The sequence below is a fragment of the Protomyctophum parallelum genome (assembly GCF_964188405.1).
Source record: "Protomyctophum parallelum genome assembly, chromosome: 14".
Taxonomy (NCBI): Eukaryota; Metazoa; Chordata; class Actinopteri; order Myctophiformes; family Myctophidae; genus Protomyctophum; species Protomyctophum parallelum.
The window spans coordinates 44,870,734-44,883,873 of record NC_139709.1 but is presented as its reverse complement, the minus strand read 5'-3'; the positions used below and the strand labels follow the sequence as shown (position 1 = coordinate 44,883,873).

Here is a 13,140-nt window from a genome sequence, read left to right as displayed (position 1 = left end):
TCAGCCACTGCAGCCATACCAGCCTTGCTCAGTCAGCTCAGCCAGGCCTCTCTCGAGGCCTGGCTCTCTGTCTGCCTGGCCCGGTCTGCCCTGCCCTGCCTTGCAGCAACAGAACCAGCCTTTCTGGCAAGCCAGCCAGCTCAGAATGCGAGCTGAGCAAGCCAGTGCAGCAGCAAGCCCAGACTAGGTTACCGCAGCCTTACTGTGCAGCCACAGCCACTCAGCCAAGACCAGCAGGAGCTGGCCAGGCTCCAACCCTTGCAGCGCAGCCTTAGGCCGGATTGTCCCCCTGCCTGCACTTTGTTGCCTTCCTGGCCTGTCTGCCTGCCTAGGCGCCTCGGTCTTCCTGTCTGTCTGCCTTGGCCTGCCTGTCTGAAACTGGTTTAGACTAACTGCGTGCTTGCCAGCTGCGTTGGCTTGCTGAGCTCGTATTCTGAGCTGGCTGGCTTGCTAGCAAGGCTGGTTCTGTTGCTGCAAGGCAGGGCAGGGCAGACCGGGCCAGGCAGACAGAGAGCCAGGCCTCGAGAGAGGCCTGGCTGAGCTGACTGAGCAAGGCTGGTATGGCTGCAATGGCGGACTGCAAGGGCTGATATGCTCTGGCTTGTCAGCCTGACTTTCTACACTGGCTGACTGGCAGAGCTTGCTGGCTGCGATGGCTGACTGGGCGGGCTTGCTGGCTAGCTGGCTTGCTGGGCTCCCTGAGGGAAGCTTTGGGATGGATCTCTAGGGGCATCGGCTTGTGTTGAGCCTTCCAACGGCGTCTACCTTGATCTTCATCCTAAGAAAGACAGACAGAAAAAAAAGACACACACAAAGTCAACTATGCAGCTTCCACATGAGGAAGGCAGGCAGGAAGGCAGGCAGGCACGCAGGCAGGCACAAGCTGCCTGCGTGCTTGCTTCGCCCTCCAGTTGCTGCTCCAGTTATTTGTTTTCCCTCAAACCCATCCTCAATGTGTTGGGTGAGGTTGAGCTCTGTCCAGCACAGGACGGGACGGAAACCAGCTTGGTCTTTAGTCAGCTTGGTGTCTATGAGTGGTATGAGGCGTTGGAGTAGCAGCCTCTCTTGTAGGTGATGCAGAGGAGGGAAATGGGTCGGTAGCTCTTTGAGGATGATGGGTCTTTGCCAGGTTTGGGGATTGCAACCATTTTGGCCTTTCTCCAGACAGAAGGGATGGTTTTCTGTGCCATGCATGTGTTCAGCATCCCCACGAGCCAGGTATTTGCGTTAGGTTCCAGGTGCTGTATAATTTCTGCCAGTATGTCATCAATCCCTGCTGCTTTTCCGGGTTTCAACTTTCCCATTGCAGTTTCGAGTTCTTCTAGGTCGAAGGGTTTGGTTTGAGGGCTGGCTGATTGTGGTTGGTCTGATACCACTGTGCGATGGTATTCTCCTGTGGGTCGGCGGCGGTGTTGGTTACGACTGTTGGCCACCAGTTGTGATGCAACAGAGTTCGCTGTGACCGTTGTGAATTATGGGTGGCTCCCTGAGGTCCTTGATCCCCATGGGGTCCAACAGTGGTCATTGAAGCGTGCACACACACATGCACACATGCACCTACACACGCACAGGCGCACATGCGTATGCACACCTGGACCTTTAAATTAACAACAACACAAAAACTAAGGCACTGGTGTCGGACTTCTGGTTTACCGGAACGGGGTTCAACTCCCTGCAGTGCCCTGCTCAATGTGTTGTATTTCATTCATTGGTCCATGGTCTCAGGTCATTGAGCGGCGCGCTATAGTGCGCGATTCTTCATCATTGTTGAGGATTTTTTAAAGGTGAAAATCAAGGAAAAGCAAAAGGCTATAGTCCATGGTCACGGACCGCATACTGGTCAAGGTCATTTATACTGGTGAAGATCATTTACTAGTCTTATAAAGGTCATTTATACTGGTCACGGTCATTTACTAGTCTCATGAAGGTCATGTATACTGGTCACAGTCATATACTGGTCACGGTCATTTCTACTGGTGAAGGTCATTTATACTGGTCAAGGTCATTTGTACTTGTCAAGGTCATTTATACTGGTCAAGGTAATTTACTAGTCTTATTGAAGGTAATTTATACTGCTCAAGGTCATTGATATTGGTCAAGGTCATTAAGTGGCACGCTATAGTGCACGATTCTTCATCATTGTTGAGGATTTGAAAAAAGGTTAAATCGCAGAAAAGCGAAAGGCTAAAGTCCATGGTCACGGAGGGCATACTATAGTATGTTGTTTTTCTTTTTTTGGTGGTGTGCGGGCTCCATCCAATAACTACACCAGTTGTGATGCAATAGAGTTTGCTGTGACCGTTGTGAATTATGGGTGGTGTGGTCTTTGCCAAGACGGTGGATTGTGGCCCATGCCTTCCTGCTGTTATTTGTCATGTTGGTGTTCTCTATATCTTTTCGTCCTGGGCATGACGTTAAACTGTTCCGTTCGAGAGGACCGGCGACCCTCGAATGTAAACAGCCACGAAAGGAAACTATGTGTGTGTGAGGTGTTCTATCATTTCATTCCAGTACTACTACTTTGGGTAGTGGCTGGACGTTTGTGTAGATATTGAAAAGGAGGGGGCGAGCAGGCTACCTTGTGGTAGGCCGTTCTTTTGGGCTTTCCATTTACTCCTCTGGTCATTTAACTGGACATAGTTGTTGTTGAGGAGGCTTTTCCTGACCATTGTGCGGTGTTGGACAGTGTCGTAGGCAGCAGAGAGATCTCTGAATGCTGCTCCAGTTATTTGTTTTCCCTCAAACCCATCCTCAATGTGTTGGGTGAGGTTGAGCTCTGTCCAGCACAGGACGGGACGGAAACCAGCTTGGTCTTTAGTCAGCTTGGTGTCTATGAGTGGTATGAGGCGTTGGAGTAGCAGCCTCTCTTGTAGGTGATGCAGAGGAGGGAAATGGGTCGGTAGCTCTTTGGGGGTGATGGGTCTTTGCCAGGTTTGGGGATTGCAACCACTTTGGCCTTTCTCCAGACAGAAGGGATGGTTTTCTGTGCCATGCATTTATTCAGTATCCCCACGAGCCAGGTCTTTGCGTTAGGTCCCAGGTGCTGTATCATTTCTGCCAGTATGTCATCAATCCCTGCTGCTTTTCCGGGTTTCAACTTTCCCATTGCAGTTTCGAGTTCTTCTAGGTCGAAGGGTTTGGTTTGAGGGCTGGCTGATTGAGGTTGGTCTGATACCACTGTGTGATGGTATTCTCCTGTGGGTCGGTGGCGGTGTTGGTCACAACTGGTGGCCAACAGTCTTAACCAACACCGCCACCGACCCACATAGAATACCATCGTACAGTGGTATCAGACCAACCACAATCAGCCAGTCCTCAAACCAAACCCTTCGACCTAGAAGAACTTGAAACTGCAATGGGAAAGTTGAAACCCGGAAAAGCAGCAGGGATTGATGACATGCTGGAAGAAATGATACAGCACCTGGGACCTAGCGCAAAGACCTGGCTTGTGGGGATGCTGAACACGTGCATGGCACAGAAAACCATCCCTTCTGTCTGGAGAAAGGCCAAAGTGGTTGCAATCCCTAAACCTGGCAAAGACCCATTATCCCCGAAGAGCTACCGACCCATTTCCTTCCTCTGCATCACCTACAAGCTCTATGAGAGGCACTAACATTTCTGAACAGACTATATTTACATAAATATGTCTGGGTCCCCACATACTCACTCAGGGTTGACGTGTCACACCTGCAGTGGTGGGAGGGGCACCAAAATGTGGTGTTTTGATTGGTTGATGGGGGCACTCCCTTAGTATAAAAGTGTATGTTTTGTGTACACATGACCTGATGAAGATCAAATAGATCGAAACGTTGTCAGTATTTCAATACAGAACGTTTTTTTACACCTGTGATGTGCGGGCTCCATCCAATACCTACACCAGTTGTGATGCAACAGAGTTTGCTGTGACCGTTGTGAATTATGGGTGGTGTGGTCTTTGCCAAGACGGTGGATTGTGGCTCATGCCTTCCTGCTGTTATTTGTCATGTTGGTGTTCTCTATATCTTTTCGTCCTGGGCATGACGTTAAACTGTTCCGTTCGAGAGGACCGGCAACCCTCGAATGTAAACAGGAGTAGCAGCCTCTCTTGTAGGTGATGCAGAGGAGGGAAATGGGTCGGTAGCTCTTTGGGGATGATGGGTCTTTGCCAGGTTTGGGGATTGCAACCACTTTGGCCTTTCTCCAGACAGAAGGGATGGTTTTCTGTGCCATGCATGTATTCAGTATCCCCACGAGCCAGGTCTTTGCGTTAGGTCCCAGGTGCTGTATCATTTCTGCCAGTATGTCATCAATCCCTGCTGCTTTTCCGGGTTTCAACTTTCCCATTGCAGTTTCGAGTTCTTCTAGGTCGAAGGGTTTGGTTTGAGGGCTGGCTGATTGAGGTTGGTCTGATACCACTGTGCGATGGTATTCTCCTGTGGGTCGGTGGCGTTTTTTCGCGTCTCGGTTCCTCAGGTGCAAGCTGCATAGTTGGGTTTGTGTGTGTCTTTCTTTTTCTGTCTTTCTTTCTTAGGACTGAGATCAAGGTAGACGCCGTTGGAAGGCTCAACACAAGCCGATGCCCCTAGAGATCCATCCCAAAGCTTCCCTCAGGGAGTTCAGCAAGCCAGCTAGCCAGCAACCCTGCCCAGTCAGCGAACGCAGCCAGTCGGCTCCGCCAGTCAGCCAGTGTAGAAAGTCAGGCTGCCAAGCCAGAGCATATCAGCCGTTGCAGTCAGCCACTGCAGCCATACCAGCCTTGCTCAGTCAGCTCAGCCAGGCCTCTCTCGAGGCCTGGCTCTCTGTCTGCCTGGCCCGGTCTGCCCTGCCCTGCCTTGCAGCAACAGAACCAGCCTTTCTGGCAAGCCAGCCAGCTCAGAATGCGAGCTGAGCAAGCCAGTGCAGCAGCAAGCCCAGACTAGGTTACCGCAGCCTTACTGTGCAGCCACAGCCACTCAGCCAAGACCAGCAGGAGCTGGCCAGGCTCCAACCCTTGCAGCGCAGCCTTAGGCCGGATAGTCCCCCTGCCTGCACTTTGTTGCCTTCCTGGCCTGTCTGCCTGCCTAGGCGCCTCGGTCTTCCTGTCTGTCTGCCTTGGCCTGCCTGTCTGAAACTGGTTTAGACTAACTGCGTGCTTGCCAGCTGCGTTGGCTTGCTGAGCTCGTATTCTGAGCTGGCTGGCTTGCTAGCAAGGCTGGTTCTGTTGCTGCAAGGCAGGGCAGGGCAGACCGGGCCAGGCAGACAGAGAGCCAGGCCTCGAGAGAGGCCTGGCTGAGCTGACTGAGCAAGGCTGGTATGGCTGCAATGGCGGACTGCAAGGGCTGATATGCTCTGGCTTGTCAGCCTGACTTTCTACACTGGCTGACTGGCGGAGCTGGCTGGCTGCGTTGGCTGACTGGGCGGGCTTGCTGGCTAGCTGGCTTGCTGGGCTCCCTGAGGGAAGCTTTGGGATGGATCTCTAGGGGCATCGGCTTGTGTTGAGCCTTCCAACGGCGTCTACCTTGATCTTCATCCTAAGAAAGACAGACAGAAAAAGAAAGACACACACCAAGTCAACTATGCAGTTTCCACATGAGGAAGGCAGGCAGGAAGGCAGGCAGGCACGCAGGCAGGCACAAGCTGCCTGCGTGCTTGCTTCGCCCTCCAGTTGCTGCTCCAGTTATTTGTTTTCCCTCAAACCCATCCTCAATGTGTTGGGTGAGGTTGAGCTCTGTCCAGCACAGGACGGGACGGAAACCAGCTTGGTCTTTAGTCAGCTTGTTGTCTATGAGTGGTATGAGGCGTTGGAGTAGCAGCCTCTCTTGTAGGTGATGCAGAGGAGGGAAATGGGTCGGTAGCTCTTTGAGGATGATGGGTCTTTGCCAGGTTTGGGGATTGCAACCACTTTGACCTTTCTCCAGACAGAAGGGATGGTTTTCTGTGCCATGCATGTGTTCAGCATCCCCACGAGCCAGGTCTTTGCGTTAGGTTCCAGGTGCTGTATAATTTTTGCCAGTATGTCATCAATCCCTGCTGCTTTTCCGGGTTTCGAGTTCTTCTAGGTCGAATGGTTTGGTTTGAGGGCTGGCTGATTGTGGTTGGTCTGATACCACTGTGCGATGGTATTCTCCTGTGGGTCGGCGGCGGTGTTGGTTACGACTGTTGGCCACCAGTTGTGATGCAACAGAGTTTGCTGTGACCGTTGTGAATTATGGGTGGCTCCCTGAGGTCCTTGATCGCCATTGGGTCCAACAGTGGTCATTGAAGCGTGCACACACACATGCACACATGCACCTACACACGCACAGGCGCACATGCGTATGCACACCTGGACCTTTAAATGAACAACAACACAAAAACTAAGGCACTGGTGTCGGACTTCTGGTTTACCGGAACGGGGTTCAACTCCCTGCAGTGCCCTGCTCAATGTGTTGTATTTCATTCATTGGTCCATGGTCTCAGGTCATTGAGCGGCGCGCTATAGTGCGCGATTCTTCATCATTGTTGAGGATTTTTTAAAGGTGAAAATCAAGGAAAAGCAAAAGGCTATAGTCCATGGTCACGGACCGCATACTGGTCAAGGTCATTTATACTGGTGAAGATCATTTACTAGTCTTATAAAGGTCATTTATACTGGTCAAGGTCATTTACTAGTCTCATGAAGGTCATGTATACTGGTCACAGTCATATACTGGTCACGGTCATTTCTACTGGTGAAGGTCATTTATACTGGTCAAGGTCATTTGTACTTGTCAAGGTCATTTATACTGGTCAAGGTAATTTACTAGTCTTATTGAAGGTAATTTATACTGCTCAAGGTCATTGATATTGGTCAAGGTCATTAAGTGGCACGCTATAGTGCACGATTCTTCATCATTGTTGAGGATTTGAAAAAAGGTTAAATCGCAGAAAAGCGAAAGGCTAAAGTCCATGGTCACGGAGGGCATACTATAGTATGTTGTTTTTCTTTTTTTGGTGGTGTGCGGGCTCCATCCAATAACTACACCAGTTGTGATGCAATAGAGTTTGCTGTGACCGTTGTGAATTATGGGTGGTGTGGTCTTTGCCAAGACGGTGGATTGTGGCCCATGCCTTCCTGCTGTTATTAGTGTGGTTGCCCGAATGGGCAACCAGACTCTAGTAATTGTAACACTTTATTATTAGTGTGGTTGCCTGAAGGCAACCATACTATTGCTTTAGTGACCTTTTATTTTCCTTTTTTATTATAGATAAACTTTATTTTGTCGCGTTATACCTCCCACAGTTTTTGTCGCACGCACTCGAGCCATATGTCAAAACGACGGGCTACATCGGGAATCGTGTGCGTGTATTGGGATAAGACATTTGTTGGATAGTTTAATTGATATGAATTAATTAGTGCATTAAATTTCCCCATAGACATGAATGGGAAAATGCAAAAACTCACTTTCAAGTATTTTTTCCTCTGAGACCGTAAGGGCTATACTTACAAGACTTGGAGGAGAGATTCATAATAATTACTAAAATGAATTACCTTAGAAGTATAACGTTCTGCCTCATGGTGGCGCTATAACAGCCAACTTTACCTTTTGGGGTATAACTCTTGAACCGTAGGTCGTAAAATCAAAATTAACCATATAGGCCACGCCCATTTCCGCCATGATAGATTTTCCGCCATTTAGAATTTTGTCCAAAACACACTTTTTGCTTTTCCTCCTACAGATTTTGTCCAAATCTCACAGAAATCGGCACACGTGATCTCTGGAACCATCCGATTAAAACGGAACCGCAGAATTTTGAAAGTGCGTATCGTTCGGCCGTAATCGTCTTCCGAAGTTAGTAGGAGGGGCCTATATCACAAAAAATGCCATAAATCACGAACGGAATGTCCAATCCATCCCAAATCTCAAGCACATGTCCGGGGTGGTTCAATCAACCAAGTTCTAAAAGCAATTCCATTTTCATCCATAGGGGGCGCCGCAAATGCGAGAAATGTAACCGTTTGTCGCAAAAACATGAATTTCGGGGGTTAAATCCCCTCCGAATTACTTACGCATGATCTAAGGCGTGACTTGAAATTGTAATTGGCTGGCAATACTAGTGGGAGGGGCATATGTAAGCCACTGCGGCAACCACACTCTGCAATTTTTTTAAATTGCGAATTTTCTAGTTGTATATAGAGGCATAATATTATAAGCGAACCAAAGTGAGTACAGTATGTGGACATTTGCATTAGCTATCAGTGTGCCCAGTATTTCAACTGCCATTTGAATACATTTTGTCATCCATTGTAGTACTGTAGATTGGTAGTCAAATGGCCTCTAGTTAACATTGAGGTTTACAGTAGGTGCCAACAAGTATTATTAGGTTCCCAAGTTGTATCGTACAGCATATATAGACCCTGAAGGCGCACCATTCCACCCAGCTCTTATCAGCCACCTGGGGAAGCTACAGCAAAGGTGAGGCACTCACTCAACTTAAAAGAAGATGGGATCATGTCTGGACACTATCAAACAGACTCTGTTTCAGGCAGTGTTTACTCCAACCTCCCTGATATCTGTCAGAGGGACCCTGCACATGCTTCAGATCATCTTCAGTGTGGTTATATTCGTTCTGAGCGCCTTGAGATTTACAAGCAGCTTCAGCTACTGGATTTATGCTATGTTCACCTGGGCCTTCTGTCCCACCGTGACCCTCATCATTACCATTGTTGAAATGTTCAAGCTCAACATCCCCTTCAGCATGGACTGGTCGGACTTCACCACTGGCATGGCTATGACCTACAGCCTAATGACCTTGTCCGCCGCCATCATTTACGCCAACTTCTACCTCTGCATCTCATGCTTCTATGCCTGGGTGGAGACCGCATTCGCTTTCCTGTGTGGCGTGGCCTACCTTGTTGAGGTGCTGTGGGATAAAATCTGCAAAAAGAAAAAGGGGACCTATCTGGCTGCTTTGCCTGGATTCTGGAAGGTTATGGAAGCCTTTGTAAGCTGTATCATTTTCATATCACTAACTGGGTATCATGGGATGCCAGGTCTAATCGCGTGCATTTCGGCATATGTTATCCCTCTCCCCATCATCCTGATGATCATAGTTGTTAACATTCTCAAAAAATTGAGGAACCGTTTACCCTTTAATCAGGACCGTTTTGTGTTTACATTTCTGATAATCTCTGTAATTATTCTGTATGTATTATTTTGTTAACTTTAAAATCAGTGGAATAGAATTGGCATGCAAGGACATTTACCTGACATCGTAACAAAATAATGTCATTGTAGTGTGCATGGGTGTTGTGTATTGGATATTGAAGCCATCAAGTCAGTTTCTGTTGTTCCACAGTGCTGTATAAAATGTACGAGAAACATGCCTTTGCTTTCACTGCACTGTGTCTATGAAGCAGTCCTCTTCCACTAACCTTGCCTTTGAGACAATTTATTGTCCTTTATGTCATTGTTTTCTTCCCATTTTTTATGCATGTATATATTCATATGATATCATTTTATTATTTAAGTTGTTCAATACTTTAGCTTTGTTAATAAACTTTGCCGTGACTTGACTCACCACATTTCCCTTATAATGTATTATATAAAGGTAATGTATTGTAAAGGCAGTATTTGACATATATTTAGGTGCTAAACAATGTGATTAATTAACTTTGAAGAACTTTGGATACTGTCTCTCATATTAAACGTTTATTTTTCTTGATTTGCATTTTATTCATTTTTCACAAACAGGATCACGTTACTGAAGTAAAAACACACAAAAATAAATTAAGGGTGCTGACCTAACTGGTCAACATGTAAGCATCAGTTGATTTTCAAAAGAAAGAAAGTCTGAGGACTAACATTTTCAGTCAGATATATTTGCAGTGCAAATGTCAAACATGGATTAACATAATGTACAGTACAGTACACGTCTAGACAGCTTCGCCCACTTGATGCAGTAGGAAACAAATATTTGCTGCAGTTAGGCTAAATAAGTAAGACTTCCTACAGTATGTGACAATTTTAAGGAAAGACATTGTGAGAATGTCTGGGCTGCAGGTAAATAATCTGTTTCAAATCTTCAAGACCTTTAGAATATAGTAACTAATTTATATTCTTAAACAGGCCAGATTTGAGACTATATTATAGTTGAATAGTCCAAATATGAATACAGTGGACAGTAACAAAGTTGATATATTGTAAATAATTTACAGTTGTCTTCGAGCAACTTTCCAATGCCTTTGAACGTTGCAGTTACAGTTATTAATCCTCAATTAAAAAGATATTCGCAAGGGCTGTAATATTTAAATTGATTTAGTTTATGCCTCATGTAAAGCACTCAATTGGCCTTTGTGTATTAAATACTAGAACTACTAGGGAGTAAAGAGCATTGTATTGTACATGGCAGATTGTAACATTAAATCAGCTATTTATTTTTTCTAAATGTAAAAAATAAAGCATTTGGAAAATGGTCTGAAGTAATACGTAAAGTATATAGGATTTGAACATGCATGGTACATAATTAGCAGACCTAAATGTATCCTTCAACTATGCCCCTAATGACTGGCTGATCACAGGTTTTGTAGCAATTTGTTGCAAGTGTATATTTAGGCCTTAAAAGTCTGTTATCAGCATGTTCAAATCCTATATACTTTACGTATTACTTCAGACCATTTTCCAAATGCTTTATTTTTTACATTAGAAAAAATAAATAGCTGATTTAACATTGAGGCTTACAGTAGGTGCCAACAAGTATTATTAGGTTCCCAAGTTGTATCGTTCTCAAATATGCCCCGGTGGTGGTCATGTGTGACAGCTCGCAGGTCACCGCCAGGTCAAGGCCGTCTTGATCCTCAGCAGAGTGGGACCGTTCTAGGTGTGCCTCGTTCTACAGACTTGCTGCGTTGGAGGCACAGCACATCTTTCCCCCAACGGAGGCTTACAGTAGATACTATGATGGCAGGCTCAGAGGTGTAGTAGTAGCTATGGCATGGGGGAGTCTGCCAAGGATCCCTCGCTGAACTCCTGGGCTACACCGGATGTCTCACCGATCCATGAGGTCCGTAGGGTGCTTACATCACCCCGGGGTGTCAGCAGGTTCTCTTCAGATGTACTGAAGTACTTTGAGCCTACAGAGATGATTGTGACAGTAAGTACCGTCAGCCTAGGATCATTTGCAGCATTATGTTGACAACATAACATTGATAACAACTAATTCAGTAGTTCTAAAAGTGAGGTCCGGGGACCCAAAGGGGGTTCCAGGGGGGTCTCCAATAAAGATAACAAATTTGTTAATATAGCATAAAAATCTGTTCAACCACTAATACATTGGCTATTGACAATATCCGAATCTACAAGGTCGCAATACAACAACGCGTCACAATGTAGATTTCCCATTTCCAAAAGAAATCTGGAAAAGGTGAAACATTTTGAATATTTTTTAAACATTTGAACAGCACAAATCTTGTACGGATGGAGGTACACAAATACTTTCAGATGGATGTCCGTGGCCAAATACATATTCATCAAGGATCCTTGACAAGAAAGGTTTGAGAACCACTCTTCTAATTCTATCAAAGACGATTTAGTTCTTTATGGATACTCACTCTTGGACTCGCTTCCCTTACCCAGGAAAGCCTGGCTGAAGTCTTAGTCGTATTCAGGATTAAGCACATAGCAACCTGTGCGCTTCCTGAATCTGAATGATTTGCATCTGTGAATCCAAGTTGCAAATCTTGTAAGTGTCTTATTTGCCCTTTCTGCTCTCTGTCCTAGGGTGTTCTCCTCGCTGTCTTGAGGTGGCAGTGGATCGCTGGTCTCACCGCCAAACATGACTGGAACTTTCTCCAAGAGACACTGTGGCAACACACCTAAGAGCACAAAGGAGGTCATTGATTAGTTGATCAGCACATATTATCAAACTAAGTACTAACTGTTAGTAATCAAATGTGTTAGGGATGTATCATGTAAAAATTTCAAATATGCACTATAACTTTACTTTACCAAATGCTTCTCTTTCTATAGAATGAAAATGTGTTTTTGTGGGTAAACATATTCGTTCCAGTCCAGTACAGAGCCCCTGCCTGATGACTAAAAGTCTAATCTCTCCCCCTGGTGGAGGCAATTACTTTATTCTAAACAAATAACAGGTGATGAAGTATATATAGGGATTTAAGTGGTTAACTGTCATAAATTTGAAATGAACTGTGGCGTCTTACCGAAGTCCTGAGCATTCTCTATGAAGCACTGAATGACTGCTCTCTGCAGCTTGAGGTGGGTTTCCAAGTTCTCTGCAGTTCCCGCTCCAGATGGAAGGAGGTTAGGGGTCAAGACCACAGACAGGTTATTGCTGTCCATCTTGTTATCTGCACTCCTAGGGTAGAAACAAACAGCAATCACAATCACAGTACAATTACAATCGGAATCCTTGTATTTGGCAGTGCATTGATCACATAGTAGAAAACACATGAGCATGAATCTGGAAGTTGGTTGAAAAAGCTGGTGAACACACTTACCTCTTGGACACACTGTGGAGGAAGTCAAAAAGGTAGCGCAGCACGCTGATGTTTCTGTCAGGAAGTTTGCAAGACAGCAGCAGTGTGGCGGCGGTTCTGTCTGCCTCACTGGTCAGCTCCTGCGCCTTCAGAAAGGCATCATGCAGCTCGGTGGGCAGAATGGGTTCTGGCAGCTCTCTGAAGAACTGCTTCACCAGGCCGGCCACAATATGGGGATTTGCTGTGGACAGACACTCTTCCTTGCCCGCATCCAGCTGGACCTGAAGAAACAATGCAAAAGTTGTGTTTAGACTTCATTTATACTTACAGGCACTGTCAGTATGGGCTCTCACAATCATGACATCTTATTGTTGGTATTATAATTATTAATTATTGGTAAATAATTGTGATTAATGATTTAATTGTGTTTTTAGCATTAAACAATGGTACCCTACATATGAATACAAATTCATTTCTGTTTGCCTATCAGGCTTAAGCAATGACAGCAAAGTCAACCATTACTCACCCTGAGTGCTTTTTGTCTAGTAATGGAACCTGTTATTCTGAATAGGCCCTCTTTTTCAGTGTGCTCAAGCAGCATGGTACATGCACCCACCAGAAACCTGAGAAAGCAGAGACATGAAATGAAATTAGCAAAACAATAAAAAATAAACACCATTTGAACAGTAACATTTAACTGACATTTGCTGGTTTTCCACTGGACA

At 45.9% G+C, this 13,140-nt stretch overlaps 1 protein-coding gene across 1 annotated transcript; it reads left to right on the top strand.

Annotated features, from left to right (window-relative positions):
- Positions 1-8,421: 8,421 nt before the first annotated feature.
- LOC310871340 (myeloid-associated differentiation marker-like) lies at positions 8,422-10,797 on the top strand (the record flags this gene model as incomplete). Its single annotated transcript, XM_083782825.1, has 2 exons — positions 8,422-9,111; positions 10,738-10,797. The coding sequence occupies 2 exons, from the start codon at positions 8,422-8,424 to the stop codon at positions 10,795-10,797; spliced, it is 750 nt and encodes a 249-aa protein (XP_083638951.1).
- Between the last annotated feature and the right edge of the window lie 2,343 nt (positions 10,798-13,140).